The 27,486-nt window shown below is 35.3% G+C and overlaps 1 protein-coding gene across 1 annotated transcript in view; it reads right to left on the reverse strand.

Moving 5' to 3' along the window:
- Positions 1–4,066: 4,066 nt before the first annotated feature.
- Positions 4,067–27,486, reverse strand: part of LOC127445917 (glial cell line-derived neurotrophic factor-like) — a 33,861-nt gene continuing 10,441 nt past the window's right edge. Inside the window, exons 2-4 of the mRNA XM_051706402.1 lie at positions 19,295–19,365; positions 13,603–13,774; positions 4,067–6,606 (exon numbers count right to left, since the gene is read on the reverse strand). Of these exons, the coding sequence (XP_051562362.1) occupies positions 6,182–6,606; positions 13,603–13,774; positions 19,295–19,365 (668 nt within the window). The 3' untranslated portion in view covers positions 4,067–6,181. The remainder of the gene's footprint in view (positions 6,607–13,602; positions 13,775–19,294; positions 19,366–27,486) is intronic.

Consider the following 27,486-nt stretch of genomic DNA (forward strand, 5'->3'; position numbering starts at 1 on the left):
GCTGCTGACGTCATAAAAGCCCATCAACTCCTGAAGTCGGAAGAAGCCAGTGAAGTTTGAGTGGAAGTTTGTCATGAGTTCACAATACTCATGAGTGAGATATTATCAATTATAAACTATTCATCTTCTCTTTTGTGTAAAATCCCCCCACCCACCCCCCAGAAGAGAAATGCAGATTTGTTCCCTCTTCCAGTTTAGTAATAGATATTCATCATTATTTCCTTTGAGAAAGCATTTTAACTTATAATTTAACATTGAATCTATGAATTAAACAAGAAATGTTCAGCACTTTGAAAGGATGGTGCCCAGGAGAACATGAAACACAAATCTCAGAGATTTCATAATTTTACTCACTTTTTGTTATGTATTACACAGGGTCCAAACATAGACACCTGTGCTGTTAACAGTGTACACGTATGATCGAAATCAGATCTGTTCAGTCTGTGTTCTCAGTGTAAACAGCGCAGTGTTGTGATCTGGATTTAGAGTCACTGCAGTAATATGGGGTTCGTATTGTTTCAAATTGACATACAAATGGAAAGAGACTCTCATTTACTGAATAGTTAATGACTCTTAGCTATAAAATCAAATCACATAACACAATAAACACTAGAATACATTTGATATAATTGGCTGGTCCTTCTGTTAGTTTTAGAAATACATTGCAGTAGATTTTCGTGTAATCACACTTTCAGATTTTGGATTTATTGTGAGTTATTTTTTTATTTAAGCATTTTTGGCCCCAATATTTTAATGTCACTTTTGGAATGTTTGTCAGTTTCGGTGACATTTAGTTAATTATGAATCTGCCAATAATAACAGGCCTTTTACACAGTAAAATTTAATTAGTTGACCTTACTTAGATTTTTCATGGCAATCAGTTTGCATGCTGTTTTTATGTAAGCGTACTTACTTGGCTCAAGTAAATGAAGCTTAATTGTTTAAGTAACAAGTAAACTTAACTCATCTGTGATAAAAGTATCATTGTTTTTATGTAATTATTTAAATTGGGTTATAACATGTCTTATACAGTATAAGGGATATTATGACTGGAATCTCGATTAATCACATAACACATTGGATTCTCCTCAGTACTTCTTAGTGCATATAAATCTGCACTATTGTAAAGTACAATCGAGTAGAGAAGAATGGCTTAAACATAACAGGCTCCAAGTTCACCAGAGGAAACACTAATCACCCTCATGATGACTTCACACAAATCACAACTATCAACTAGCTACAACAAAACAACAACAATAGTCATAAGAATTCAAACTAAATACATTTTTAAATAAAAATCTATTATTTTACTACATAAGTTCCCTTGTCATGACCAAACATACATCATTTATTCAAGCGCAAGGGTTTATGGGTAATTTTGAGTTAGTAGTACTCGAAGCCAAAGTTTAAATAACTTATATATTTGAGTTATGACTCCAAAATGTGACATTGCAAGTAATGTTTAAGGACCACTTAAATGTTTTATTAATGACAACTTTAGGATTTAGAGAGTAACAGTAACTTAATTAAAACTAGTAGGAATAGTAAAAACGTAAGCTTAAGTTGAGTAAACACATTTTTTATTTTTATTTGAGATAACTATTAGTATTTACAGTGATAGGTACATTGAATAGCAAATAAAACTGGTGAACTATAGCGATAACATTTGTTTCAATCTCTTCTTAACATGTTAGTTTGGCTAGGGTTAGGTTTTTTTTATGTTTATTTTGTGTTTGTGTGTTTTAGAGAGAATAGTGAGTGGGCGATAATGGTGAAAAATCACTTGTTAAGTCGTACGTGAATGTTGGTGCAAAGCCAAACAAAGCGAAACACGTGGATCACACAAAGAGTACACTGTATTTTTTTCTTTAAATGCATCATTTGTATAAAAATCTGAGCAATAAATTCCACGTATGTACACGTTATAAATAAAATATAATTATGATAACATGTATACAAAAACACTACAATAAATACATACATCAAACAATAGTAGTAATTACCCTTAAATAAAGCAGGGGATGCATAGCATCCAAAGGGTGAGGTCATCTTTCAAATGATCCTTAAGAAAAAATATTCACTGCATCGCTGGGAAACTAATTTAGCAGTTCAAGTGTACAGCCATGAATGATAAAATCCTGCTGTTTCCTCAGTTCTCAATTGATCAAAACTGACTGAAACTTCCCACATTATCACAACAACATTATTGCTAATGATATAAAAGTGAGAGGTGTCTTAATTAAACATTTACATTATTGTGTGACATTATTCAAAGGTTGGGAAAAGAGCTTGAAATGTTAATCTAGTATTATCAGACACAGAATAGAGAACAAAACACTGCAAGAAAATTAAACAAAAGATAAAGAAGTCCAAACAAAATCTGTTGAATAATGTTTTCTATTACACTGAATAATATCCTGAGTTTTGTTATTAGTTTTTAAGCAATTAAGCAAAATTTCTCCCCAAATTCTTATTAACGTAATTTTGTGTGTGTGTGTGTGTGTGTGTGTGTGTGTAATTACCATTATTCTCGATGGTAATTTTAAAAGTTAAGTTAACAACACTGTAATACAATGATTTTTAAAATCATCATAAATTTAAGGAAGTGCAACAAATACTACCATGGTGTATAAGTACTTTACAAATTAAATAATATGTAACTGTTATTAGTATTATTATGCATTAAGGTAATAAGAATGAGGGGTGCTTACTTGTCATTCAAAAAATGTCACAATGTAAAAACAAAGCAATTGTGCTACAAAGAAAGGGCTTTACTTCCTCTAAGCAAAGTATAATTTCTAATTTCTTTCGATTTTAGGGTAAAATATGACTGGGACACGTTCTTGACAGGTTTTGTGAGATTCACCAATGAGTTTGTGCATAATCATGGTAGTAAGCAGGTAGTAATAGTGTCTGAGAAAGTTACAGGAGTGTGAACTTCTGGAGGACTGTAGATTACAGAGGGGTAAACCATCAGTACCACATTTATAAGAGGAAAGCTATGCTTTTGTTTACCCTTAAAGGGATAGTTCGCCCAAAAATGAAAATTCTCTCATCATTTACTCACCCTCATGCCATCCCAGATGTGTGTGACTTTCTTTCATCTACAGAACAGAAACAAAGATTTTTAGAAGAATATCTAAGCTCTGTAGGTCCACACAATACAAGTCAACAAGGTCCAACAATTTGAAGGTCAAAAAGCACATAAATGCAGCATTAAAGTAATCCATACAACTCCAGTGGTTAAATTCATGTCTTCAGGAGTGATATGATAGGTGTGGGTGTAAAACATATCAATATTTAAGTCCTTTTTTACTATCAATTCTCCCTGCTCAGTAGGTGGTGATATGCATAAAGAATGCAAGTCTCCAAAAACAAAAGAAGAAGAACTCTTATAAAGATGAGAGCTTGACAGGGCTGTTTAAAAGTGGAGACTGATAGTAAAAAAGGACTTAAATCTGTTTCTCACTCACACCTATCATATCTCTTCAGAAGACATGGATTTAATCACTGGAGTTTTATGGATTAACTTTATGCTGGCTTTATGTGCTTTTTGAAGCTTTAAAATTCTGGTCACCATTCACTTGCATTGTATGGACCTACAGAGCTGAAATATTCTTCTAAAAATCTTAATTTGTGTTCAGCAGAAGAAAGAAAGTCATACACATCTGGGATGGCATGAGGGGTGAGTAAATGATGAGAGAATTTTCATTTTTGGATGAACTATACCTTTAACACCATAAAACATACATATATAAAATGATAATGACACTATTTATGTTTTGTCAACTGACAAAAGCAGCCTACTGTTTGTGTGGTTACTTCCTCAGGCGAACGGGAGTTTTGTTTGTGAGCATCTAGTTTCTGTTCGTGAACGTCAATTTAACTTTTGTGACTACTGAAATATGAAAACCATTTTGAAACATATTAGTTATACTTATATGTTAAAAGAATATGTATGTTTTAAGACCTCATTTTAATTAGCATAAAATTAAAAACTAAAAATGTGAATATTAAAAAACAATTATTTTATTTTATTTGAAATGTTTTAGAGCCATGAAACTGTATTTGTATTTTTATTTTAGTATTCATTTTCATTTCAAATAACTACAGTAAAACAGAAAACCATTCATGCAGTGGTTGATAAAAATAACAATGTTGATGCTTTAAAAAAGTACTTTTTTTTCAGGATCACTGTAAAAAAAATTCCACACACCATAAGTTAAAGAGGTATTTCTTGAAATTGCATCAATAGAGGTTACTGGATCTGGCATCAAAACTACTGGCTAGTTGAGTATGCGTGTGTTTGTGTGAACTTGTGAGTAAGAGAGGGAACGCTTACGACAATCACATCATGTCCTAATTAGGCGCAACGCACTAAAGCAACAATCAATAAAATGTCTTGCATGTAAATCTGCATTTGTGTCCAACCAGCTGCAACTGTGATGAGTGACAGAACATTCTGTCAGTAGCCCTACGGCCACAGTAGAATCTTATTGGTCCAATGTCCTGCTTCAAATAGCTGTATATAGAGTGCAACAGTCTGGTTTCGAAACTTAAAATCTCATACATTTTTTCCATAGGCAAATTGATTTCTTTTTATTTTCTTTTTATTTATTTTTTTATTTTTCTACCCTTTTCTCCCAATTTGGAATGCCCAATCCACACTACTTAGTAGGTCCTCGTGGTGGTGCGGTTACTCACCTCAATCCGGGTGGCGGAGGACAAGTCTCAGTTGCCTCCGCTTCTGAGACCGTCAATCCGCGCATCTTATCATGTGACTCGTTGTGCATGACACCGCAGAGACTCCCAGCATGTGGAGGCTCATGCTACTCTCCGCGTTCCACGCACAACTTACCACGCGCTCCATTTAGAGCGAGGACCACTAATCGCGACCACGAGGAGGTTACCCCATGTGACTCTACCTTCCCTAGCAACCGGGCCAATTTGGTTGCTTAGGAGACCAGGCTGGAGTCACTCAGCACACCCTGGATTCAAACTCGCGACTCCAGGGGTGGTAGTCAGCGTCAATACTCGCTGAGCTACCCAGGCCCCCAGGCAAATTGATTTTTAATAATAACTTGTAAACCTTTAAAGACAGACCTACCGTGAGCTCTGAGGTTGTTAATCAATGGTAAATGCTTCTGTTGAAGCCATCAGTCCATGTTAACTCAACTAAATATTTTAAAATTCATATTTAATAGTGGAGTTCCTGACTAAGTACTACATTGCCCATGATCCCGAGGGGAAAAATCCACCAAAAAGACAATTGTGGCAAAGTGCACCAAAAGAGCTCTGCAGCGACTGCACACTCCCGTGACACACTATGAATGGTGCAATTTGTTTATATCATTCACAATGCTTCATGGGATTGTAGTTCATTCCCTCATTAAAGATGTTAAGTCTGATTTTAAAATGCTTTTTGTACTTCAAATGAAAGTTTATGTTGTGATTCACCTCAGAGCTGTTGGGTTGGTTAATGGCTTAGAACTCTTTTATGAAGGATTTTATGAAATCCCTTTGGAAAAAATGAATGGAAATAATACTTTCGGAACCAAGACGGCTGAAAAAGTTCTGTTGCGCTCTATTAAACCTCAAATGTCTTCTGATTGGCTGGAATTGTGTCACGTTGTGTCGTGTAGCTTAAAACCTGTCACATCGCGCCTGTTTTTGACATGGTGTCACATGATATACTATAAATAAGCACTTTCTGTTCTGTTACAATGAAACTTCATGGTATCCATGTCATTCTTAATATCTGCCTTATAAGAGGCCGAAATGTGAAAAGTAGACCTTCAAGTTCCTTCAATTTGAAAACTGCAGTTCGGAGCAGATATCTGAGGACTTCCATCAATGTTTTTTAGCTCTCTAATGGAGATGCTGAGGTCAGAGGAGGCATTGCATCTCCTCTACAGACTCCAAAAACCAGCATTCATGGCAAGGTGACCTCTACCCTGCAGGTCATCCCTTATTCCTATGGTTCCTGTGGTTCCTCACGGTACAAGAGCCACTGTGTTTGCACCCTAGCCACAATAGCTTCGACTGCAGCATATACGGGCATCATTAGGAACGCTGCATCGCTGTTTCCTTTCAGAGTAATTCCAAGGAATTTCTAAGGAATTTCTTTGGATTGAACCATAGCTTTGGACTGATTTTACCGGTTGCGTTTTCTTTGTCTCTCTCATCCCACACAGGTGCAGTTGGCTGCTGAAAGCCATTTGATGGTCTGCCAGCTTGTCTGTGCATCCATGAACGAGACGGTCTCAAAGCGCGTCGGCCTGCAGCAGGGATGGGTGCTCACCTTGCGGCTTGGAATGCTGCCATTATCTGTCAGCACCTTCAGGGCCAAGTCGTAGTTCCTGCGGGCACTCATGCACGTCCCAACACAGTACTTGAACATCACGATTTCGTCCGAGTCATATCCAAGCCCCAGCTCACGCACCCTCATCTCCTTCTTCTCCAAACGACAGTCCTGACTGCTGCGACCTCGCGTCCGGTTACGACGTTCCTTGCGGTTCTTAGGGGATTTCCTCAAACTGGAGGCGTTTGTAGAGGAACGCTGCCACCGGATTCGATGTCCCTCACCCTCCTCAGCCAAGGAGGAATCTAAAGAAACAAAAAAACACGTAAATTGTAGTGACCACGGGCAGTGTTAATTCAACGATAATGAACATTAATATGTTAAACATATTCATCTTTAACATGTTTGATACGTGTTTTAATAACTGTAAGTAGTTTAAAAAAATATTTGAATATTTAGTTAAAGTTTGGTCTGTTACAGTTTGATACATGATTGTTCCAATTTGCACTTTATCATCAACTAAAAAAATATATATTTGTTTTTGTCGACTTAAATGCAATTTAAAATTGACTAAAATTAATGAATATGACCTGATGACATATTGACTAAATTTAAAAGACAGAAATTATGACTAAAATAAAAAAAGTTGGAAGTGTTAAAGGAATGGTCTGCCAAAAATTTTAATTCTGTCATTTACTAATTTACTTAACCACATATTGTTGAAAACCCCTAGACTTTTTTTCTCCCATGGCACACCAATAGGTACATTTTTGAAGAATAACCTGGCCGATCTTTTCCATATAATGAAAGTAAATGGGGACTGGGACTGTCAATACCCAAAATGACTAAAAAAAAGCTGTAAACACCAAAAATGTTCACAACTCATGCTCTATCAGGGTTTTTCCTCAAAAATGGTCTTCGGTGGTGACTGTCGTATACCGTCATTCACATGACCAAAGTTGGTTTATTATATAATTTAATTCATATCTAGCAATAATTTGAATTCCCTCGCAAAAAATGTATCATGGTTTTACTATAATAACCATATTTTAACCTTGATATTCGTAGTAAAACCATAGTAGGCCTACTAATACAGGAAAACAAAAAGTAAAAACTATTGTAATAAAAGTCATAATTTTGTGGTTATTTTGATTTTACTACAAATACCATGGTATTTGTAGTAAAACTATAATAACCACAAGATTAACCATGGTTAATCTAAAATAAAACCATGGTTTCTATATGGATACAGTATACTGTATTAAAAGCATGATTTCTTGGTGGCCTGGGTAGCTCAGCGAGTACTGACGCTGGCTACCCCCCCTGGAGTCGCGAGTTTGAATCCAGGGCGTGCTGAGTGACTCCAGCCAGGTCTCCTAAGCAACCAAATTGGCCCGGTTGCTAGGGAGGGTGGAGTCACATGGGGTAACCTCCTCGTGGTCATGATTAGTGGTTCTCGCTCTCAATGGGGTGCGTGGTAAGTTGTGCATAGATCGTGGAGAGTAGCATGAGCCTCCACATGCCGTGAGTCTCCGCGGTGTCATGCACAACAAGCCACGTGATAAGATGCGCGGACTGACTGTCTCAGAAGCGGAGGCAACTGAATCTTGTCCTCCACCACCCGGATTGAGGTGAGTAACCGCGCCACCACGAGGACCTACTAAGTAGTGGGAATTGGGCATTCCAAATTGGGGAGAAAAGGGGATTAAAAAAAGAAAAAAGGAAAAAAAAGGCATGGTTTATGCCAAAAAAACAAAACATGGTTACTTCACTTACTTTTCATTGTTACTACAATATTACTATAGTAAAACCATCGTTTCCATCAAAAAATAAAATAAAAGGTTCATGGTTACTACAATATTACTATAGAAAAAACATGATTTCCGCCCAAAACTACGGTTACTACAGTCTATAATATTGTTAGCACTTTATTATAAGGTTACATTTGTTAACATTAGTAAATGCATTAGGTATCATTAACTTACAATAAACAAAATATTTTTTATGGTATTTCTTAATCTTCGGTAATAAAAAATGCAATATTTCATTGTTAATGTAAGTTCGTAGTACAATAACTAATGTTAACATATACAACTTTTGACTTTAAAAATCATATGTTGAAATTAACATTAACCCAGATTAATTAATGCTGTAATAGTATTATTCATTGTTAGTTCATGTTAACTAATGTTGTTTACTAATGGTAATAAATGGAACCTTATTTGAAAGTGTTACTATAATATTACTATAATATTACTAAAATCCATAGTTAAACTATGTAGTATTTGCATGGTAAAACCATGATACCCACAAAATTATGATTTATATTACCATAGTTTTCGTTTTCCTGTATTATCATTATGGTTTCACTACGGATATCATGGTTAAAATATGGTTACTGTAGTAAAACCATGGTAAATTTATTACGAGGGAAACATTCCCGCCCTGTAGTAAGGGGGTCCGTAGTAAAGTGTTCATTTCATGTGAACAGTCAGAATATTATAACTAGTCTTGCTGAATTTATTTTGCTGAAAATTATTTATGAAAAATAGTAGCTTAAACACATTTAGAAACTTTAACTACAACTCCCACAGTTAAAAAAAAAAAAAAAATACAAAAGTCTAAAAGAGTGCACCTTTTTTATTTTTTTATTTCTATTTTGCGCCAGTTTCCACATAAATGACAATTTTATTTTCTTAAACACACGGGATCGAAACGCTGCTTTAATCGCAAATTGTTATTGCGATATTCAGACTTTTGACATAATTTAAATTCTAAACTTGACTAATGACTTTAAGTGTTATTGGTTTTTCACATCATTGCCATCAAACCTGAACACGACCCACATTTTCAGTGAATAATGACTTAAATTTCAGTCTATTCCTCACACAAACCTTATCAATATACAGGTATAACACACATTTTGTTTTTGTATTTTTGGAGCTTGACAACCCCAGTCCCCCTTCACTTTCATTTATGTAAAAGATCTATTGTTGTGTTTTCAAAAAAAGAAAGGTTTAAAACAACATGAGGCTGAGTAACTGATGACAAAATCTCAATTTTTGCATGAACTATCCGTTTAAAAGCTCATCTCCAGAGAGGACAGCTGGCAGCACGTGTCTCTGATGGATTAAAATATCATTCCTGACTGTACAAGGCCCATCCGATGCCCGCTGTAATGTAACACTGACATTTAAAAAGGTGATAACACCAGTGGCCCTGGTTCACACCTAAACCGCTGATTGTGTAACAGTAAATGCCTCTCAACCGAGTTCACACCACTGTAAAATTCTTTACGCTATTGGCAGGACACATTATCACCACGACCCTCGACTGTTATTGTACTGTATGTACAACTCATGCTGCAGAGTTACACAGCATTGAAAACAACCCCTGACATGCTACATCCTGTTTATAGATTTTTGTTTAAAGTCACTCAGTGAGGAGAAACTAGGAATATGAATTAAAAGTTTCTTCAGGCAAAGACTGGGGTAATTAGCTTCCAAGAGAGCAATTTGCTGTGTCAAAACCTGCACGGAGGATGTTTGGAATAATACTATATTGCATAACACCACTGATGGCTTCATGTTAACACTGAGATTTCAGCATTACATGGGTCATTTAATTAAATAATAAGGAATTTAATTTTCTTTTATCTTTTGGGATAAAACAGCTTGATGTTCTATGATGACATGCTGTAACTTTCAGAACTCAAAACGTCCTGCCCAGTTCAAAAGGAGCATTTATTGAAACTAAGCTGTAAGAATAATTCGTTCTGAAATCCAGAAATATAAAACATTAACATAACGGCCCGCGATTACACGTCAACAGTGCCTATTGGGTGTTCTGAAACTTGGAGAGGTAATGTAAGTAAAATAGATGCAGTTTTTGTAAACACCAGATGAGTGTAGCACCTACCACTCTGCATATCCTTCATAAAAATCCCAACGTTAGAAACAAGTGGCTTATGTTTATTTTTAACAAGATCCTTTGAATTAAACTGAATAATTTCAGTTTGATCCGAAGAGTTTGTATGGATTGTTTTGCAAATCTGTCACAATGTAATGCATCTTTGCAAAGAGACTGAAATTGATTGATGGGGCAGTTAAAACTATATTGGACCCAACAGCAAACCCGCAGCTCGCGAGTAAGCAGTAAAGTACTGGTTTTCATTTCACATTTAAAGAGGGCGTTTAGGCAGAGCAAAACAAAGTGACCTATATAATTTTAAGGTTCACAGAGAGGGCGGTGGTCATGAAAAACTAAGTTCTGTTTGTTTTTGTACAAAATTATTATTTATTGTTTATTGTTTTTCACTGAAATTTTAACCCTATAATGCTGCCTGTATCAAATTTGGTACGCTATTTTCTAAAGCCTGCATCATTAACATAATCAAAATTTACTAAATGTCTGCTGCCACCTGGTGGACGTTTCCAGGCATTTCTTGATGGAAATAATATATATATATATATATATATATATATATATATATATATATATGTGAAGAAGCCTTTATTATTGTCACACATTAAACATTTTTTAACATATACAGTGAAATTCGTTTTATCACATATCCCAGCTAAGCTGGGGTCAGAGTGCAGGGTCAGCTGGAGCGGATAGGGTCAAGGGCCCAACAGTGGCATCTTGGCAATGCTGGGGCTTGAACCCCCAATCTTCTGGTCAGAACCAGTTGAGCCACCATATATATATATATATATATATATATTTTTTTTTTTTTCTCCCCTTTTCTCTCCAGTTTGGAATGCCCAATTCCCAATGCACTCTAAGTCCTCGTGGTGGCGTAGTGACTCGCCTCAATCCGGGTGGTGGAGGACCAATCTCAGTTTCCTCCGCGTCTGAGACCGTCAATTATCACGTTGCTTGTTGAGCGCATTACCGTGGAGACGTAGAGCGCGTGGAGGCTCACGCTATTCTCCGCGGCATCCACGCACAACTCACCACGTGCCCCACCGAGAGAAACATTATTGCGACCACGAGGAGGTTACCCCATGTAACTCTACCCTCCCTTGCAACTGGTTTTTTTACTGTAGCATTTTTACATTCTTTTACCTTTAGAATAAAATAATTTAGGCCTCTAAGAGTATCTGACTTTACATTCCACAAATGTTTTTTTTTTGTTTTTTTTGCATTATTATGTACACAAATATTTTAATTACACAGAATGAAAGGACTAAAATAAAAATAGAAGAATAAGCAAGGAATTTGCCTTGAAGCAAGGTGCTGACTGTCACAGCGACATAACACAGAATTGAATCAGAAGATAACAATAACATCATCTTAAATTTCAACAGACAAAGGGTCCATAAATGGTGACTTTAAGGTGTTAGGGTGAATGTCACGAAAAAATGTCCAGGTCACATTTCAACCCAAAATCATAAAAAAAAAAAAAAAAAGACATTATATTTTACATAAAGAAAATGAAATAGATTTTTTTTTCAATGTAACATAACTTTCATGACCAAAATTTTTTTTTTTAATTCCCATTATTCGTAGTTGTGATTTACAATTACAATACAGTATTTTTCAATGTATTACAATTAAAAATACTGTAATACAATTATTTTATTTAAATATTTAATTAATTTTTTTAACATTTTTTATTTTATTTTATTTAAATAAGCATAAATGAAAGGTAGTACAACAAACACTACCATGACATACAGTATATTTACAATATATATTATTAATAATAATCTATAAATAATAAACTATTATTTATATAATTTTAGAATTATGTTTTTTATAAGATTACATATTTTATTTATATTTACATTATTGTATTTATAATAATGTTAACAATAGAGCATTATATATATATATATTAATAATTAAAAATAAATAAATAAATTATATATATATATATATATATATATATATATATATATATATATATATATATATATATATATATATATATATAATGCTCTATTTTTAACATTATTATAAATACAATAATGTAAATATAAATATAAAATATGTAATCTTAATAGAGCATTATATATATATATATATATATATATATATATATATATATATATTGTTTTTTATTTTTTTTAATTTTTTTTTACAGTAAGGAGAATTTGGGGGGTGGGATGTGTTTAATTGTCATGAAAAATAATGTTACAATGCAAAAAAATCTTAATGGTCCTAGCTTCATTTTCTTTGCTAAATATAATGTCTTATTTCATTCTTTTGATTGTGGGGTGAAATGTGACCCGGACATCGTTTCGCCCGTTAAGGCTTTGTGGAGTATTTTTGCTTTTGTTTGAGTAGACTGAAAGTGTAAAGCATCAGTCCCAAAGGATTCAAACCTCTGACAGGTGAGACTGGAAGGTATCAGAAAATGTAACAGCAATGAAGCTTGAGAACACTTCAGATAAAATAGTCTCAGACTAAAATAGTAGGAGAAACATCTGAGACAAATTTAATAGTTAAACGAAGACTACAGAACTATAAAAGAGAAACACCTACGACAGCTTGGTGAAAATGCATGGGCTTCTATCTGCTACAGAACTGGCAAGATGGTTTGCTACACAACCTTTGATATACATTTTATGACAGCATATAATTTGGAAATTGCACACATCTATCATCACACATAACAGTAAATGTTTTGATAGGTTCATTTTACTGTAGATACAGACGTATAGTCTCCAACTGTAATAAAAGGTTTTGCAAATATGTTAAAGCTGGATGTGTCTTCTTAAGTGAAGTGAAAGGTAGATATCACACGGGAAAGTTAACAAGTGGGTTATTTCTAAATAACTAATTTCTAAATTAAACAAATACGTGTTTTGTTCTTGCAGTAGAACCTTTTCAAACTTTTTTGTAGCCAAGACTTTATGATGTGTGCCTATACAGAAACTGACTTCCAAAAATAACCTACCCCAAGTAATATAACAATACAGTATAGACCATTTCAAGAATGTAAACAAAAACAGACGTATAAACAGACGTATTTCCGGGTCCTTTCAACAAAGTCTCTTTGCATGCGTGTTCTCGAGTTGACTGACAGGTGATTTCTGTATCTAAAAGGTGATTGGCTATTTTACCTGTAAGGCGGGTTGACCATTGGCTGCCGTTGGGCGTTCCAATTTCTCCCATTAATTTTAATAGAAGTGGCCTGTCTCTGCTAAATAGTCTCTGTTTTCACAAGCAAGAAATGTTCATGGAACAATGACGTCACTTGACGTCACCAACGATCAGTCCATGAAATGGTCTATATATATGACAACTAGCCCCTTATATGCTTTAAGATACAGTGTCTATGGGGTACTGACCATGCAGACCTGCCCAGGGTTCTTTGCTCAGCCACTGGTCTGCTTTCTTCTGGGGTCGGTCTGGAAAGGTTGAATGGGTTCCTAGTATGCTGGTGTGTGGTTCCTCTGTCTCATCCTGCAGGTAATGTCCATCAATCAGACCCAGAATACACACAAAAACTAACAGAATCACCTACAAGCACGAGAAGAGAACAAAAGTCAGAATGCAGAAGTATAGTATGTAATGCATTACTAATGTGAATCATCTTAAAGAAAGAGCAGACAGTAATATTAATAATAAAACATAATTTTTTTTAGTGCTTTAAAGGCACTTTGTGTAGTATATGGGTCGTTGACAAATAAGATTGTCCGAGATTATAAAAATTAGAAATCTAGTTTAAAACACGTTTGTTGAAATTTCATTGAAATCTAATCTTTGAGGTCATGTTGGATTCATAATTTTTTTTTTTTAATGAAAAATAACATTAAACATTTATTGCATTTTCTACAAATAAAAGTCTTTCTTTCATAACTTTAGAAATATCAAGTGGTGTAACCATCAATTTAAAGGTATTAAAATACTCTCACCTTAAATACATGTAAGGTTAAAGTAATAATTAATTTAAAGGTAAGAAGTATTTTTTTACAAATATGAATTTGAGTCATAAATGTCTGAAAAATACTCTGGGGGCTTGGGTAGCTCAGTGAGTACTGACGCTGGCTACCACCCCTGGAGTCGCGAGTTCGAATCCAGGGAGTGCTGAGTGACTCCAGCCAGGTCTCCTAAGCAACCAAATTGGCCCGGTTGCTAGGGAGAGTAAAGTCACATGGGGTAACCTCCTCGTGGTCACGATTAGTGGTTCTCGCTCTCAATGGGGCGTGTGGTAAGTTGTGCGTGGATCGCGGAGAGTAGCATGAGCCTCCACATGCTGTGAGTCACCGCGGTGTCATGCACAACGAGCCACGTGATAAGATGCGCGGATTGACGGTCTCAGAAGTGGAGGCAACTGAGACTTGTCCTCCACCACCCTCCATTGTCCTCCATTGAGGTGAGTAACCGCGCCACCACGAGGACCTACTAAGTAGTGGGAATTGGGCATTCCAAAATTGGGGAGAAAAGGGGATAAATAAACATATCTGATATTTTTTTGTTTTTACTTTTCACACATTCATGATGGTCTAAAGCGGTCCTCTCTGTTTCATGTTTTTTTTGTTTTGTTTTTTTCACATGACAACAGAATGGTTACCTGCATGTTGGTTACACCACCTGAATTTAATTTAGTGGACAAAAGTTAAAAACATTTTTTATCAATAATATTTTAAAACAAAACTGTTTCACTGCTCATTTATTTAAGAGACACTATTTGGAAGATTATTCCAAACTACTTGTGTCAACATTTATTTTTTCAAGAATTGAAGTTCTCTATTTTTGTGAGTGCGCAAAGCACTACGACCATGCGCAACATCTTATCCAATTTTCGTGCCAGCGCAAAGCGCAAATGGGCATGGGTGGGAGTGTCTGTGCTACTGTGGGTTTAGGCATGCAAACTGTGGTTGTATTGTATGTAAATGAAGTAGCGCAAAGCAAAATTAGCTGTTTTCGTAAAAATTTGGTCGTTGCACTAAGACGTTTCAATACTATGTCTTAACTCAGCACAATGTCCAAATTCAGTTCCAGCATTTGCAGTTTGGAGATTCCACCAGCAGATGGTAATAAAGTTCATGTCCAAACTACGAAAATACTGTATATGAACTTTAAAGGAGCTATATGTAACATTTACATCAAGCGTTTAAAATAGGTACTACAGTCCAAATTCAAAATATTGGAGAGAGTTGTATCCCCTGCCCCCTCCTCCCCAGACTCCCCAGCTCACGTGGGTTGCCAGGTTGAGGACACGCAACAGGAATGAGTAAACTGACAATGGCAAGCGACGAGCCTTACACTGTAAGTTGATCAGCTAATGTATATGTTTGTAATGTTTTTATTGTTTGCAAATTATAAACCAGCTCATGTGGAATTATAAACCAGATTTTTATAACTCTGTCAATGTTAGCTAGATGTATTGCTGGCTTCCATGGCTACAGCACGCTGTGTTTGCCCGCTAACTTGTTTCAAATCTGGCAACCCGGGGTGTCGAAATACTGTTGGGAAATGGGCAGTGGGCGGGATCACACAAGCCAAAACACAAACAGAAATTCCGTCCCGGAACGGACATTTCAAAGTAGAATATACTGGCTGTAGCATTGTTTTCGGAGAAGCCAGTATTTCAACTTAGCATGTTTCCTTAATCTTTGATAACATATTATGATAATTGTATGCTTTAGTACAGTAAATATATTACATATTGCTCCTTTAAATTAAGACCCTGACAATCACTGTCGTAGCTGTTTTGAGAAAAAAATTAGAATTGTTAATGTCATGGCTTATTTTTCAATTATTATCATTATGTTTATATTTACAGTTGTATTTATGATCTAATTTGGTATTTTTCCTCCTGTTGTCGTAGAGTGATTTTTAAGTCACTGCAAAAGGGGCCGGTGGAATAAGGAGAGAGTAAAATGTTTGGATTTGGTATGATTTTTTTGACCACTTCATTATTTTGATTATATTTTCGTTTTGTTTTGAAGTGTAATTTGAGTTTAGAAATATATTTGGATAAATTTTTTCGTGTTTCAATAAATTAATTTAATTTTTCAAAATTAAAATGGACTGGTAGAAGTGAAATGTGTGACGATACAATCACTGTTAATACTAGCCATGATTTGTGTGTCAGTAGATGAAAATGATTAGTAATACTTACATTCTCTTTAATTAAATGGAGCCTACATCCACATTCTGATGAGAATCGCATTTTCCATGCATATAAAAGGAGCGTGTGTCACTGTCATAGAAATATGCCAGTTGAGATTGAATCTAAGCACAAACGCAACATTCGAGCAAATTTATCGGTTGTTTTAGTGGAGTACCTATGTTAGTTCAGCTTCAGATGTGTGTGCTTGTCATCTTGTCACCCTGCATGTTCAAATCAGACAGACACACTGAGGCAGAACCGTGAAGTTCTCATATTTGCGTTTCAGGTTTTCAGATCAGATGGTTATTTCCTTTTAAATCCGCACGTAAGTTTAAACATTTGTTTGGCAGATGATTGACTAGTAAGAGGTGGTGCTTTCTGCTGTCCGGGACATATCAGGACACCGTTTTAAACCACAAATGCGAAGTGTTTTTTTACTACCTCTGTATGTGTATACATCTTGTACCCCATTTACAACTATAACGCTGACCTTTGCGATCGGATCATCTGAAACGCGTCTTATTACCAGCTGTAAACAGGGTCTTAAAATGACTGCAGCCAGAGCTAGGGAATGCTGTAGAACGACTTCTGGCAGAAGTCCCACCCATATTCATTTCCCCAGTAAGACCCCCAGGAAAAAGGTGGATATAATAGGATGAAGACAGTGGGATAACCAGAGAAGAGCCTCAGAATTAAATTGCACTTGGTCAAGCCTTTTGGGCATTGAGCGGGCGATTTCGTTAAACCCACTTGCATCTAGACTTAGCACATGCTTACACGACCAAAACCTCATGGCCATCCCCACTGATTTTGTGCTTATGACTTATGGCATTGCGCTGTGTGTAATGCTTGCGCTCTTAAAATAGGGCCCTAAGACTTCTATTTTTTACTGACTTTAATTTAATTTGCTGGATAAAAGTTTTTAAAATATGAATATTTTACAACTTTAATTTATGTAAAAATAAAGAAGCAGTTTAAAGCTGATATTCTTGAAAAAAAAAATGTTAGCATAAGTACTTTGAAATATTTTGAATTATTCCTTTTTTTTAAAAAGCAGTGAATTTAATTTATATATATATATATATATATATATATATATATATATATATATATATATATATATATATAAAATTAATATTCAAAAAACTTCTGTCCACTATATCAAACTCAGTTGGTGTAACCAACAACTAGGTTGCCATTCTGTTGTCATGTGACAAGAAACCCATAAAACAGAGCGGACCCCTTTAGACCCCGTTTCCACCTGGTATTACGATGCGTTTTGGGTGATCCGATCACATGTGGTCTGGTGAAACACATGGCTGTTTACACCTGGTGACTTAAATGCGTCTCCTGTGACAACTTGTGTTTGGATTTGGAGGGGAGGGTCTCTTGTTTCATGACGACATACATCAATCACTCTGTCAATGTGTTACTGCATGATAATAAAGTGCAACAAAGTCACAAAGACAAAGAAAATGGCACACTGTTTCTCCCAGATGCGGTTGAAATTTAATCTAAGCACAAACGCAACATGCCAAGCAGAATTATCCATTATTTTACTGAATTACCTCTATTAAAGGAGCTTTAGGTGTTTGTGCTTCTCGTCAGTTTTGATATCAGACACACTGAAGAAGATCTGTGAAGTTCTCGTGATTGTGCATGTATCCGCTTTTTTAAACTGTCTGATCGGATGGTTATTTCCTTTTAAAGTCACTCGTAACCAGCAAACTTTAAACTCTTGTTTTAGCGCAGCAGTTGATTGACAGGTGAGGGGTGGCGCTTCACTGCTGCCGGAACACATACAGGATGGGTTAGCGTTTACACCTCAAATGCGATGTGGTCATGTGCGTTTTTGACCACATTCATATGTGGTTTCTGTGATCCGATCACAAAATGTTTTAGATCCCGTTTAGACATGTATTTAGGGCTGACCACATGTGATCGGATCACCCGAAATGCATCTTAATACCAGGTGGAAACGGGGTCATGACAGTGTGTGAAGCTTTTTAAATATATCAGATATGTTGACATTATAATGAAATGGCACATTTGATGATAAGGTCAAATGGAGTAACCCTAAAAAACCTCTTAATATCTTAATATCTGTAAATATATATATACATATATATATATATATTTTTTTTATGTGTATGCATCATTTATCTGCTTTTACTTGATGGTTATACCACTTGACATTTTTAAAGTTATCAAAAAAAAAAAAATTTATTGCTACAATTGTTTTTAAAAAATGTATGAAACCAACGGGGACAAAAATATTACACTTCTACAAACTGAGTCGTGTTTTAAACTAGATTTTTAAAAAGATTTCTCATTTTTATCATCTCGAACAAACCTTATTTGTCAATGACCTTATACATTTTTAAATGTGTGTCCAAATACTTTTGGGGTCACTGTAATGACATGCACGTGCATAGAGATCCGGTGTGTTTTCAACACTACTAGGGTTAATCCCCATGCACTGTCATGGCCTACCCATCACTCCTGTCTGTGATATATAAACCCTGTGTGTGTATTAGAGTAAACTGATCCCTGATGTTCGATCGGCCCATTCACATGGATATCCCCTCCCCACCCCCAAACCTGCACTGCACCCCACTTCCATCCTGCTGTTATGAACTTACACCGCCAACACTTCAACCTCTTTAATTACTTAAGTAACACCCAACACCGGCATAATGCCCGCTGAGTAAATATTTCAGGCTGACTTAAATGAATGTGTCTGTTGAGTGTCTGTCTGTAAAAGATCTGATGAAAATCGACACACAAACTAGTCCAAACCGACATGCTCATTTGGGAAACACAGACAAGCCAAGACCAAACTGGAATAGAGATGATATGTCAAGCAGCATCAAAGTATGTCTTTATTAGGAGGCATGCTAAATTATATGAGGAATGCTCACCTTCCAGTTTCTCAGGTGACAGCGGGCAGATGTTGCCATGGAATTCTCTGTACTTCTCCACCCTTTGCCATCTAGAAAAGAAAAAGCAGTAATTGCTAATCAGAATAGAGTTTATTTGCTATGCATGTAAATGCATGGACGTTAAAGATACAGAATAAACAGTGGTGTTATAGGATGCCATCCTGGAGTGGGTAAGTTCATCAAATTGCAAAACAAGATGTGCCCCTCTGCCTAATATGGTCTACATATAATGCCACACTGTCTCTAAAAACAAGGGGGAAAATAAAGAATGCCCAATGGGCCTTATTCATGAAACACGAGCAAAACGAATTGTTGTTTAAATCGTTCGTAAAGCCATTCTGACGTAAATTCTTGTATTCATGAAAGTTTTCATGTTTTCAAAACGTTAGTTCGTTCGAATGTGTGTTCTTACAGGCAAAATGACATGACTACATTTTGACAGAAGTGAAATTAAATAATTAACTAATAATTAAATGAGTGAAATTAACATAAAAAAAAAAAAAATTAGTAAAAAGAAACCATAGCCTATACTTATTTAGAAACATTTCTTTACTGCTTGAATTTATTTAATCAAAGTATAGTTTTATAAAAAAGTGCTTGATTTTTCTCGAAACAATTAATGCCCTCTAACATGACTGGTTGGGCAGTTTTTTAAATTCTCCTCCCTGCCCAGTAGGAGGCGATATGCACAAAGAATGTGAATCGCCAAAAACAAAAGAAGAATGTGAAAGTGAAAGTGGAGATTTATAGTAAAAAAAGGACTTAAATATTGATCTGTTTCTCACCCACACCTATCATATCATATCTGAAGACATGGATTATACTGTTGGCGTTGTATGGATTACTTTTATGCTGCATTTATGTGCTTTTTGAGCTTCAAAGTTTTGGACCCTGTTGACTTGCATTGCATGGACCTACAGAGCTGAAATATTCTTCTAAAATCTTTGTTTTTGTTCAGCAGAAGAAAGTCATACACATCTGGGATGGCATGAGGGTGAGTAAATGATGAGATAACTTTAATTTTTTTGTGTACTGTCCCTTTAAAATGTACGAAACACTACAGTCAGAATATTAAATATTCAGTTACATGGAATTTTATCTTTAAACAAGTGTAAGGTTTTTGTTCAACATGGAGCAAATACATTTGGATGCAAATGCAAGTTTAAAGTTAATTGTCGGAGTCTGCATGGGATGTCCTGATACCATTTATTTATTTTTTTACTTTTTTAATTTTATCATCAAAATTGTGTTTAAATAAATACATTATTTTAAAACTTTAATCAAATGAAAATATAACAATTAATTTCCAACAAAATTTTGTATTATTTTTATCAAATGAAGGGATTTTTTTAGAGCACAATCCAAAATACAGCATTGGAGTTTTATTTTGTCAAATAAAGTGCTGCATAACAGAACATCACAGATGCTATTCAGTATATTGCTTGAATATAATACAATTACTATTGATTTATTGTATTATTATTATTATTAGTAGTAGTAGTAGTAGTAGTAGTAGTAGTATAACAATGAATATTACATAACTTTACACTAGTGATATATTTCTGTCATATTTTTTCATTGAAATTGAGCTTTTATTTTGACGTAGCTTTTATTTTGAAGTGTTTCCGGATTATGACGGCAGCTTTTCAGTCCAGAAAATCCGGTCGCTACATGACCTCTATGGCTGCTTTTTAATTAAATAAATATGTAGTCTGTATATGCCTCACACTACAAAGTGAATTTGCACTCTGTTCACTGTCATCTGTTACAAACAGAGCACGTGATGTTCGTGATGGTGTTTTCCCTGTATGAGCCATGGAGGAGCTTTAAAAGGTACGTGCATCTGGTCTCTACACATTCACAAGCACTCACATGTGAAGCGCACCACACATGCAAACTATATATTTATCACATTAAATCGCAGCTTTTGCGGTAAAATAATCTCACTAGGACATAACGTGATTTTAATTTGTGCGCTGAATGTTTACGTAATGACATTCGTAGGTCAGATGGAATTGGTTTTTGGTATCGGAGCATTTTTACGAGTACATGAGTGCAGTATCAGACCCGATTCCGATACCAGTATTGGTTTCCATCTGGGGGCAAAAAGCATTCAATATTTTAAATTTTTTTCATTATCTAAAAATATTTCATTATATTATAGTAGATGTATTGCATGTGACTGTGCAGTGTTCTTGTGGTGCCAGCAGCCAGTTAGCGTTGTCAGTGTTAATTTTTACATTTTATTTTAGTCATCACTTCTGTCAATTTTACTCTGACTAAAATGGCATTTTATGAGTCGACGAAAATATCATACTTTGTACATTTTGATAATGTTTTGTAATAACCAAATATTCAAACAGTTTATAAAAATGCATACACATTTAGTTCCTTAAACATGTAGCCTGTCAAACATTTAAAAAATAAACAGAAAGAGAAAACAATGAAATAAAATGAGTGTAGAGAAATATGAGTTACTTTTTAGAATCATTGTGAATCATCTTCACCCGTTTATTTGCATCACTGTCTGTGTAGATGTAAGTTGTAAGATTACGTTTATGTTGTAGATATAGCTGATTAATCTCATATAAATCACATATAGGACATTTGAGTGAGCTGGTTTAGTTTTTTCATTTCGTCAGTAATTTTGTTGACAAGATTAACACTGACTGATGGTGATGTGCCAGCCAAGCAACTGCCATTGAAATGAATGGGAATGCTAACAGCTCTCTCCAGGTATTGTAAACCTACAAGGCTTTGCCCCGTGTCTCAAAAACCATGTGAGTAGATGTTTACCTACTTTATACAGTATCTGTTGCACTGTCTGTGTTTGAAGAGGTTCAGACAGCATGAAAGGAACTTTATGCAACAGGTGACGTAAATGAAACATTTTTGTAAAAGGAGTAAAGAGTGTTTTTTTCCGTTCCAGGCAATTGCGTCCTTAAAGAAAGAAATTTATCTTTTTTTTTTTACTGTCTGTTTCAATAAAGCATTCCAGTGTAACCACCTAAAATTCACATTATATCATCTTTAATCATACTGCTCAAAGGGGCAAACTTGACCACAAGTATAAACATGCACACACTGAAAGGCTCTCATGTGATGCACAAAAACGGCATGCATTTAATAGTGGCTGCTAAAACAATTAAACAACAGGACGTGATAAAAGTAGCAATGTAATTTAGACCTGCATGAGTGAGATGTCATATCTGCAGCCTTAAATATCTATTTTACAGCACTGTGTTGCTATGAATAACCTGCGTTTGTCAAAGACCGCAAGGTGTTGCGAGCACTGGCGCAGTATGAATAGTTTGAGATGTATAAAGGTTTGTAGAAGCCTTAAAACCCACTAAAACCTGACCATTCTGACAATGAGCCGCAGTGTCACAGACAGCAGGGAAAAACAATGATAAACGCAAATAATAAAATGCAAAGAACCATATAATAGTGCGTGATTAGCATAGCAAGTCCCTAATTATAAGGCCAGTAATAAAAGTGATGTTTATTAATAGTGACCATTAATACACGACCCCAGAAGATGGAGGCAAACGGCTAAAGGTTGGCCCTTAACCAAACATTTTCAAGCAGCAAATCACTAACACAAGCCTTCAAAAGTAGATCAAAGGAAGTAAATAACTCTGAGGTATGATTCACGGTTGAGCAATTGCCTTTTCTTCAACTTCAAATTAAGAAACAGATTCATTCATCACTGTGAATGCGTGTCAAAACCTGGATGCTTTACTTGTGGCAAAATCTGTCCTGATGACATATATATATATCATATAAATTAGACGACAAGAAGCCTAAGTCAATATCCTTTTGCCACTTGTACATGCAAAGTTAGATTGTTAAACTGATATGATAGCTTCCAATTTCAAAATACAATCACACCAAAATACTAGTGCTGTAGTGTATCAAATTCCTGGAAAATGCCTATAATGTACTATATATTTGGCACCAATTATGTTTCATTAAGGGGCAAGTTTTTCATCTATTTTCAGCATGCAAGAACTAAACAAAAAATGTAAACTTGATCCAAAATGACTTGAAATGTAGAAATTGGCCCCCAAAGAATTTGGACACTTAAGTCGCACTTAAAATGTACCGTATAAGTGTGATTGCAATAGATATAAAATATTAAAGCATGCTCTAGTGCAACTCAAAACAATGCCTTAATCCAACTCACCTGCTGTGTTGTTGATTCTACTTAAAAAAAACAGAGTATATTGTAATAGAAAAGCTGCATCAAGATGCATTATTTATGTTCTTGAAAGTTGCTAGAACTTCAGAATAGTATGTAAAAATAAAACAAAAATTAATGCTCATGTTGTTCAAAACCAGTTTGACTTTCTTTCTTGAAACACAAAAAAGAAATTTTGAAGAATTAGTCTTTCTTTTCCATGCAGTTACAATGAATGGGGACTGGAGCATTCAAGTTAAAAAAAAAATGATGCTAAAGCACCATGAAAGTATCATAAAAGTGGTCCATGTAATTTGTGCACTATATTCCAAGACTTCTGAAGTCATATGAGAGCTTTAAGTGAGAAACGAGCCGAAATTTAAGTCGCTATTCACTAATAATCTTCCCCTCCGGTGAGCTGTTACCTCGAAAACCGCTGTGACTGATTAATCATTAAGTCAGGGAGTTGAACTCGAGAACCAGATCAATCAGATTTGTAAACGAATCATTCAACGTTTTGTGAACTGGAATAAACAATTCACTGAAAATTATCCCCATCAGGTGTGCCTCATTCACCGCTGACCAAACGAGGCTTATTAATTATGCACCTCTTCTCGCTCTCCCGCCCAACTCCCGTCGTGAGCCTGGCTGAAGGGCGGCCCTAAGAGGCAGGGCGACGATGACGAGCCAGAGGGGCGGATCATTCCGCCACACTTCGCTATATGCAACGCATAATTCAAATGAATAAAAACCGACTGAATACTGTTCACAAGACTCTAGACTGTCATTCAAAGGGTTAACTTCTGGCGCACCGAGTCACGTGATACATTAACATGATGTTGATTTCCTTGAAGTGCTCCTACAGATGTAGCACCAACAAAAGTGCCTCTGGTAAGAAATCTCTAAGTTTTTTCAATGAAACCTGTTTGTTTGTAAAGAGTAGCGTTTCTAGTTTTGTTTGATATGCTGCTTTAAAAAGTCCGTTCATTTTTCACGCGTCAGCACGCTGGTAAACATGATGTCCACAAACGTGGATTTTGGGACATTCTTCCCACAAAAGTAGAAAAAAAACATATTAGTTATTTTGAATAACTTTCTACTCAAACACATCTGTGGGTCATTTAGCTTAATTTTAATATACATTTTGTTATATTTTATTTTGTTATCACTGTTCAATAAAATTCTATTCATAAACATTAGTAAATGCATTCCTATATACAGTATTTACTATGCACATTGAGAATAAATGGGTTCATGAGGTTAAGTCATTCACTAAATAGGGAGCAAGGGAGCATCCTATATCTCTCTATGCAGTTAAGTGCATTCACTCCTAAAATCTGATCAAAAGTTCAGTTTCAGGCTGCAGATGATGTTTGGATCACTCAACATGTTTGACAGACATGAGACAATGATAATCAGTACATAGATTCAGAATTTATAATGTATCATTTTATTTTAACATGGTTGACAGTGATTGGATGATGCTGGACATTACTTTGAATCAGAATTAATTATTCAGCTTTACAGAAAATCAGCCGTAATGTCTGTAACGTCTCAAAAACATGAATAACCAACACATCAAAAAAATCCACACAGCAGTCACGCTCGAGTCTCAGGAGGTTAAAGCAAACAGACATGGACTAAAAAGCAGAAAACTCCTATTTTGAATTCAAGGCCCGTCTCTGGTCTAAGAGAGATGAGCTGTTGTGGTGGGATCATTTTGACAGTTTTTAAACATGTTCCTGTATCTACAAATGAAGAGGCATCTGTTTGGATTCTCGACTGAGAAACTTCTGTGCGAGCGTGACAGTGGAGAACCAGATGTCCAGCTGTGAACCGCCTCAAACACACACGCACAACACATCTATCGCTCATCTCCTTGTTTCTGTGTGGCGTACACAGATACACACATCTGTCAGCTCCATTAAGACAAATGAACCTGCTCGTTGACATGATGAATCAATAACATTTGGCAAATAATACAATCCAGTGTGTGTGAAACAAATCAGATAAACTTTTCAGGAGTGTGTGTGCATTCTCTGTGGGGTCCGAGCTGTCAGACTGAACAAATGGGAGAAACAGGAGATGTACCCCTTACACTTCACGGGAAAACTGGTGTGACTAAAGTGTGTTAACGAGAGTAATGGTGAAACAAACCAGAGCACAAGTGTGACATAGAGAAATAAAATGAAGACTGAATGAGGTATTCCGGAAAGCGCTTGCATTTGTTTTCTGATGCCAATAACATTCCACATTGGTGTGTTTGTAACTCGTGAAGCAAACTAATTTACAGTCTCTGACCCACCTGTTTAAAGCTGCAATTTATATTGATTATTAAATGCCTGGCAAAAGAACAGACCTGTTTAAGTCTCAACTTTGTCTCAGATGCTTGTCATAAAAAAAACCTTGAGAGGACTGATAATAGACACGAGAAAAAAATAGGTGACATACAGTAAGATTTTTGAGCTATAAAATTATTGCAGAATGTATAGCTCAGATCTTGTGGTCTTGGAATAATTTGATAAGAAATGTTTGAGTTCATATTAAGATCTCTGATTTTTGATGCATACTTTGGTATTTCAGCAAATCTGAGTAAAGTGTTTTTTGCAGAGGAAAAACATTTGAGATTACTCAGAGAAATATGTGAAAAGCAGGAGACTTGCGTAAAATTGCTCTCAACTTAATCTCACAATTGTGACTCAAATAAATAATAAAAGTTAAAAACTTTCATTAAAATCTAAAATTCTGAAAGAAATTTTGGCATAAAAATTTTGGAAAAATCTTATTATTTTTTTATTATTATTTTAAAAATAAGCAGTGAAATAATTTTATATATATTTGAAAAACCTTTGTCCACCAAATCTAAGTCAGGTGGTGTAACCTACATGCAGGTAGCCATTCTGTTGTCATGTAAAAAAAAAAAAAAAAAAAAAAAACATCAAACCTTTTAGACCCTCATGACTGTGCGAAGTTGTGAAATAATCTCTGAAATTTAGATTTTTATGCAAATGCTTTTTTTTTTCAAGGTCAAATAACCCTAATAAAACGTGTTGACATTTGTTACTAGAAATTCATATTTGAAAAAATAAATAAATAACTAAATAAATAATAAAAATAAAAAAATCTATATTTTTAGTTTGAAAAACATATGTATGATAATTTTTAAAAAAAAAGATGGTATTTTAATATTGTTTGCTTGATGGTTACACCACTTGACATTTTTAAAGTCTTAAATTATTAGTTTTAATTAGGCTTAAAGTAAAAAATGTCAAAGTTGTATTACTGTTTCAGAGAAGAAAAATAAAAGTTAAAAACTTTAGTCCCTCATTACTGTGCAAAGTTTAAAAAAATATCCTAAATTTAGATTTTTATGCCAATGCATTTTTTTATCAGGTCAAATGGAGTAACCCTAATAAAACTTATTGACATTTGTGACTAAACATTAATGATTATTTGTTTAAAAAATATATATATATATATTTTTTTTTTAGCTTGAAAAAATATGTATGCAAACTTTTCTTTAAGGATGGTATTTTAAAACAGTTTACTTGATGGTTTGATGGTTACACCACTTGACTTTTTTTAAATTAATAAATTTTTTTTATCCCCTTTTCTCCCAATTTGGAATGCCCAATTCCCACTACTTAAGTCCTCGTATTGGCGCGGTTACTCACCTCAATCCGGGTGGCGGAGGACAAGTCTCAGTTGCTTCCACTTCTGAGACCGTCAATCCGCGCATCTTATCATGTGACTCGTTGTGCACGACACCGCAGAGACTCACACCATGTGGAGGCTCATGCTACTCTCCGCGATCCAAGCACAACTTACCACACGCCCCATTGAGAGCGAGAACCACTAATCGCGACCACGAGGAGGTTTCCCCATGTGACTCTACCCTCCCTAGCAACCGGGCCAATTTGGTTGCTTAGGAGACCTGGCTGGAGTCACTCAGCACACCTTGGATTTGAACTAGCTACTCCAGGGGTGGTAG

The sequence above is a fragment of the Myxocyprinus asiaticus genome, chromosome 9 (genome assembly GCF_019703515.2).
Source record: "Myxocyprinus asiaticus isolate MX2 ecotype Aquarium Trade chromosome 9, UBuf_Myxa_2, whole genome shotgun sequence".
NCBI classification, from domain to species: domain Eukaryota; kingdom Metazoa; phylum Chordata; class Actinopteri; order Cypriniformes; family Catostomidae; genus Myxocyprinus; species Myxocyprinus asiaticus.